This window comes from Pinus tabuliformis, chromosome 6 (assembly GCF_031772625.1).
Source record: "Pinus tabuliformis cultivar Carrire ecotype Pingquan chromosome 6, CPIR1, whole genome shotgun sequence".
Lineage (NCBI taxonomy): Eukaryota > Viridiplantae > Streptophyta > Pinopsida > Pinales > Pinaceae > Pinus > Pinus tabuliformis.
The window spans coordinates 344129499-344135385 of NC_142292.1; the positions used below are offsets into that span (position 1 = coordinate 344129499).

Genomic DNA, 5887 nt, shown 5'->3' on the forward strand with positions numbered 1-5887 from the left:
GAAGGCGTAGAGGGGGAGGAGGAGGAGGGGGAGCAACAGGAGGAGGAGGTGACACCACCTACCCAAGCTATCCATGCCACCAGTAGAGGACATGGTCTACCTCCTCTAGCTCCTAGTTCTTCAGCTCTTAGAGCACAGTAGAGTCCACTACCAACTCCATTGACATCTAAATCTAGAGGGAAAGGGAAAGCTATTGCATTTTCTCGCAAGAGGGGCAGAGGAAATCGGTAATATTAATTATTTGGTTCATTTTCCATTACGACAATCGCGCAGCATTTACATTCACCGCCTCCTCCAACTGTTGGAGGCTTCCATTACGACAATCTCGCAGCATTTACATTCACCGCCTCCTCCAACTGTTGGAGGCTTCCATTACGACAATCTCGCAGCATTTACAAACTTTGTAGAGGCTCCTTCAACTGACAGTGGCAATGAGACCACAAATAACCAACACAGGACTCGATGTGAATTTTAATGCAGGTACAACTCTCTATTTCCCAGGTTCCCAGGTTCTCAGAATTCCTCTGTTTTGTTTAAATTGCAGGTTAGTGCTCTCGAAAAGGGCCGTGAGGATAGATCCCGTGACAACAGTATCCCTCCTGTACTGCCAATGCGGCCGACTTCGAAAGCCAGGCCTCCTTCTGCAGTCAGAACAAGAAAAATTACCCAGTCACGGTTTAATCAGAGCAATGATCAAGTCCCTAGGGACGTTCAAGCTGAGATTCCACCGGTTGATGTTCAAGGTATCTGTATGAACAAGCAGAGTGAAAATATGACAAATGTTGATCAGTTTGAAGGGGATCCCTTGGCCGATGGTAGCGATAACGGAGCTACCGAGGTTAATGTTGAGCGCAATAAGGGTTCAAAAGTGGCAAGCAAACCCCTTTTCGTCGTGATGCCCAACATTGATTCGGATATGGTTGGGGGTGCTTTAAAGGATAAACAGGGCTTTAACAGAAGGAATAATCGAAGTCCGGTTGAATCACCTTACAAGAAGCCGGCGGGAACATTCTTCCACCTCTGGCCTGAAAACGACAGATTGAATAGTAAGGGCTTGTTTAGAAAGCTCATTTTCCTTGATATTCAATTCCTTATGTGATGAAAATAAAACTCGGAAATTTTCATTCAGCTCTTTAATTAGGGAAATTTTCATTCAGCTCTTTAATTCTTTCTATTAGTGTTGATAGGGTCAAAATCTGCATATTGTTTTTTATCATTTACCCAGTTGATGACTAGCTCTGAATCTCCCAGTATCTGGATTTGAGCAGTACCTTTCTTAATTGTTAAATTTTCCAGTATCGAAAATGCACTTAACTCTGCCCAGTAGTTGGTACCTTCTGCCAATGCAGCTTTGAAACAGAAACTATGGTTTTCCTTCAGAAATAACACACGTCCAGCACCACAAATCCCTGGAATTTATGGGAATTTTATGTCTCATGCATTTCATATTCATATTTGCAATTAAAATAGTAGATGAGGATAGTTCTTGACAGTAGAGGTGTTTTCTTTATAATGAACTATTTCTTTTATTCTGGGCTCTTCACATGCTTGGTGATGCATGTTAGAGTGCCAAGTATTGTGAGTTCAGTTATTTTAGTTTCATATTGTCTAGATATGGCTCTTGGGCCTTTACTCCTTGGAAATTAGAAGTGCTATCATTTTCATTTTGGAGGACAGGTTTGTTCAGTTGACATTCTTTACTGTAGATTACAGCTACTGGCTTATAATGTGGATAAGTTTAGGTCCTGTTCATCTTTTTGAAAGGTAAATGAAATGGTGTCATTGGTTACCATCTGAAAGTTTTTGGTGCCTGGAGAACAGTTTTTTTGACTTATAGCTTTATCAGTGAGAAAGGTTTCATATCAAATTTCCTCGTGGTTTAATTGCATCAGCTGCTTCCTTAACTGTATTTACGCTGCGGTCTTCAGTCTGATTATTATTATCTTTCACCTTTTCCTGGAAAAAAAATGGATTAAAAGTTAATTTGTTCGACAATGCCCCGTTTCAAAATGAATCTATTAGTAAAAGCCTTTTTACTTTTGGTTATGATGTAATGAATCTATTAGTAAAAGCCTTTTTACTTTTGGTTATGATGTAAATTGATGTCTGAGTTGAAGTTTGAATGATTCTCAGCTTGATTTTTAATCTATTTGAAAGCCTTCTTTGACTGTAGTTGTGCTGCAGGTGTAGATAATCAATGTTGTTAATGTAGCAAGATATAAGATCAACTTAGGTGTAAATAACAGCTGAGTTAAATCTGAATCCTGCTTTAGTTTTAGTCTTGATGTAAGTATATAATATTATTGTTAATGATGCTAATAAGGAATGTAACTGAACACAATGAACATCAATCAGCCAACCTTTGAAACGGTATGATAGTAGCAGGCATTGCAGATGGTACTGGGGTCTATAATATATCATGTGTACGTACGTGATGATTTTGGCTGTTTGAACTGATGACTAACACTAGGCAGATGGTGCCTGCAATGTCATGCTTTTCATGGTGAATGACATGTTAGTAGCCTTTCATATTAAATATTTAGTCAGTTAGATTTTGGTAAAATTCTTGGCTGTCCCATTTAACTGTTACCTTGATCATCGACAGGAACTGTTTATGAACGTCCTTGTGCATTTATATTTTGTTTGTTACATCAGTCAATGTTTTGCTGAACCTCAGAATGGTTTTGCTTTCTTGTTGTTTTTATTTGAAGTTTTCATATTTCTTGTTTTGGGAGACATTTCTTTTGTTGTTGCTCTCTCAAGTCTCAAATAGGTAGTGCACTACAGAAATTGTTGGTTAGTGTATAGCCCTGTGATATGGCCTTAATTTTCAGTTGAATACCATTTGGTATTTTGCCCAAATGAAACTAGAAGTTATCATCATAGTTTATTTGAAACATGTGATGTCAAATTCTAAGACTGCCAATTTCCTATGCAAAATATCCGAATTTGCTCTCGTGTATCATGTCCTATGGAAGACAACTTGAGTTGGTGATGTTGGACTCTGTGTGGATCCAAGTTGGAGTTGCTTTAATAGCTAACAAAATTTGCATGAAATTTTTCAGAATATAATTTCATAGTAAAAAAGGAAAAATAATAATTTATTTATTTATTATTATTATTATTATTTTAATAGCTCAATGGAGACTGCATTCGTAAATATTAATCTGAAAGCAGTCATAAGCAAAACGATTTGTTGTTCTTGTCTAATTTTGTGAAATCATATTAGGCTTGCTTACACCTGCATAAAAATTGCAAAATCTCCATTACCTGCATAAAAATTGCAAAACCTCCGTTAACTGCTGCAAAACTGAACTCTTATATATTTTGTTGCACCTATCATAGAATTCACACAAGACCTATAGACATTTGGGTTCAAGATGCTTAGAGATGGTTTTCTGTAATTACGTGATCTCACCTAAAGTATTACTATTATGGATTAACCCTTCAGAATTAGTGTTGGTACGTGGCATGTGATAGTTTTTGGTTCAGGATGATTTTGCTATGTTGCAATTGTTTCTGGTAGATATAGATTACTATGGATCATTCAAACTTTTGTGAGCCAAGTGTGTACATGTGTCATGAAACAAGAAGACTTAATTCTGTCAGAAAGTTGGGGATTAGGGTGAGTGCTTTTCACAAATAAGATAGATCCCTTGTTTTCTCTACTATGGAAGATGCTCCAGACACTCACAATGGGTTGCACACTGCTATTAATCTGTATTCTATTACAAATGGGAGGCAGGAGGAATGTAACTGTGATGGCCTCTGTTGCTTTTCCTGGGATGAAAGAGCAGTATGAGACACTGAGATTGAGCCCTGGGGCTTCTGAAAAATATGTGAAGAGAGCCTATCGTCGCCTTGTGTTGCAGGTATGCAAGTATCCATTTGAAGCTATGTCTCTTACTTTCAAGATCAGATATTTTCAATAAATCTTCCATTTCTGAAGCAAATAGAAAAAGAGATACAGGTTTGAAATAGAAATTAAAAATGTCAGACTTCACACATTCTTGAGAATTTTTAAGAAAATTTGTCTGGCAATATCCCTGGTCATATATAATGTCAGAAAACATTAATATTGCACTCATATATTGATATAATCTGCTTACAGTATCATCCGGATGTTTGCAAAGGAGATGTGCGTGGGGTTCAATTTCACAAGATCAATCAGGCTTATGAGGTAAATTCCCTGCCTAAGAGTAATCTTTATCTATATGCATTTTCATTCTGTAATATGGGACTCTTATGCAGGCCCACGATTTTCTGATTGTTGTTACTTTTGTGATAATGAGCAGACGTTAATGTCCAGTTTAGCAAAGGCAAAGCATCAAAGCTATTCTGTTGATTACTCTGTCGAGGGCATGATGGGAATCAATAACGCTTATTGGGACGAGTGGGAAGAATGGATGGGATGGGAAGGAGCTGGAACCCTTGATTATTCCTCTCATATTAACATTTATGCATGATGAAATTTTATCATAGACTGTGTAGGTGTCTATTGTTCGGCCTTGCAAACAGTTATGGCCTCTCCATTACCGATCCCATGTTGACTGTTATGGGCTATCTATAAAGTTCCTGCTATTGGCAGAAAAACAACTGTTTTAGAAAGCCCATAAAGCTTCTTCATTCATCTCCTGGAAATACAATATGTTCTTCTAACTGTATAGTTGATTTTATTTATCTTCCGTTGGTTTCCATAACACAAAGGACTTACTGATCCAGATGAAGCAACAACTTTCTGAGTTGTCTCTGTTTTAGTGAGTCATTTGATTTGGTCATGGGTCCTGATTATTAGACTACATGTACATATGTTCTGTTCATTTATACTCTCAACTACTTGTACATACCTGCGGGATATCTCTCTGGACCATGTGATTATTATGGGGATCTGCTCTTCATTAAAGAGCTCCTAACTATTCTTCCTGCAATTTGTAATGACATTCATTTAATGGAAACCATTATTTTGATTAAGAGATCTTTGATCATTGAGATGAAATGCTGTCGTTTCATTACATAATGCAAAATTTCTACATATTTGATCCTTGAGACATAATGAAACCGTTTCATTCCATAATGAATTTTTCTATTGTATATCATCCTGAACAAGGCATTATTCTTGGCTGTAACTATAGGCAATCCCTGCCTGTATTTGCAGGATTCAAATGTTGTTAAGTTTTACCATTAATGTTAATTTTATATGTTTCATCTGGGACTGAGATATATTCAATCAATCAGTTTTGAGTATTTGCTTTCTAGATTGTTACCGTGACAAATCTAGGGTAATCCCTGACAAATTATGCTTGGGGCTATAATTGTGGAGCCATTGAGTGCAGAATTGATGCGTAGATCCTGTAGCAAGAGAGATCTGAACTGTGCAGGGCGATTGAAGTAGGCAAAGTGTCCAGGTTACAGATGTAGCGGCGAAGAGTGGCTAACAATGGGGTGGCACTAAAACTACTTATGTGATAGATACGGAAGAAGAAACTCATCACAATTTCGAAAGTATTCATATTTGCCATTTAAAATGTAAATTCTTCTGATTCCTTTTTCAAGAAAACAGTGGGAATTTATAGATTGTGTTTCTTTGTTTACATTAATGATAAAAGATCCAGACGAAATTCCCTGAAGGCTTGTTCTTTTTCAAGGTTTGAGTGAAAAATGTCGCTGCGTATGTATCCTACTTATGGAAAAGGGTATAAACAGTTTTGGGGCAGCAAAGATTGCTCCAGAGAAAATTCCAAGAAACTGAAATCATTTTAATTGAATTTGAAATTGTAGAAACCTTGAACCCCTTTCTTGGTTTGAAATCAAAGTTGAAGATGATTGGTGTGAGTAGAAGGAAAACGAGTGTATGGGAGTATGGGAGTGTAGAAGGAAAAATATCTGG

The 5887-nt window shown here is 37.2% G+C and overlaps 1 protein-coding gene across 1 annotated transcript; it reads left to right on the plus strand.

The window, feature by feature from the left end:
- Positions 1 to 3633: 3633 nt before the first annotated feature.
- LOC149258707 (chaperone protein dnaJ 8, chloroplastic-like) lies at positions 3634 to 4973 on the plus strand. Its single transcript, XM_089372629.1, has 3 exons — positions 3634 to 3872; positions 4112 to 4180; positions 4296 to 4973. Exons 1-3 carry the CDS (start codon positions 3678 to 3680, stop codon positions 4464 to 4466), a joined length of 435 nt encoding a protein of 144 aa, XP_089228755.1. The 5' UTR covers positions 3634 to 3677; the 3' UTR covers positions 4467 to 4973.
- The last annotated feature ends 914 nt before the right edge of the window (positions 4974 to 5887 follow it).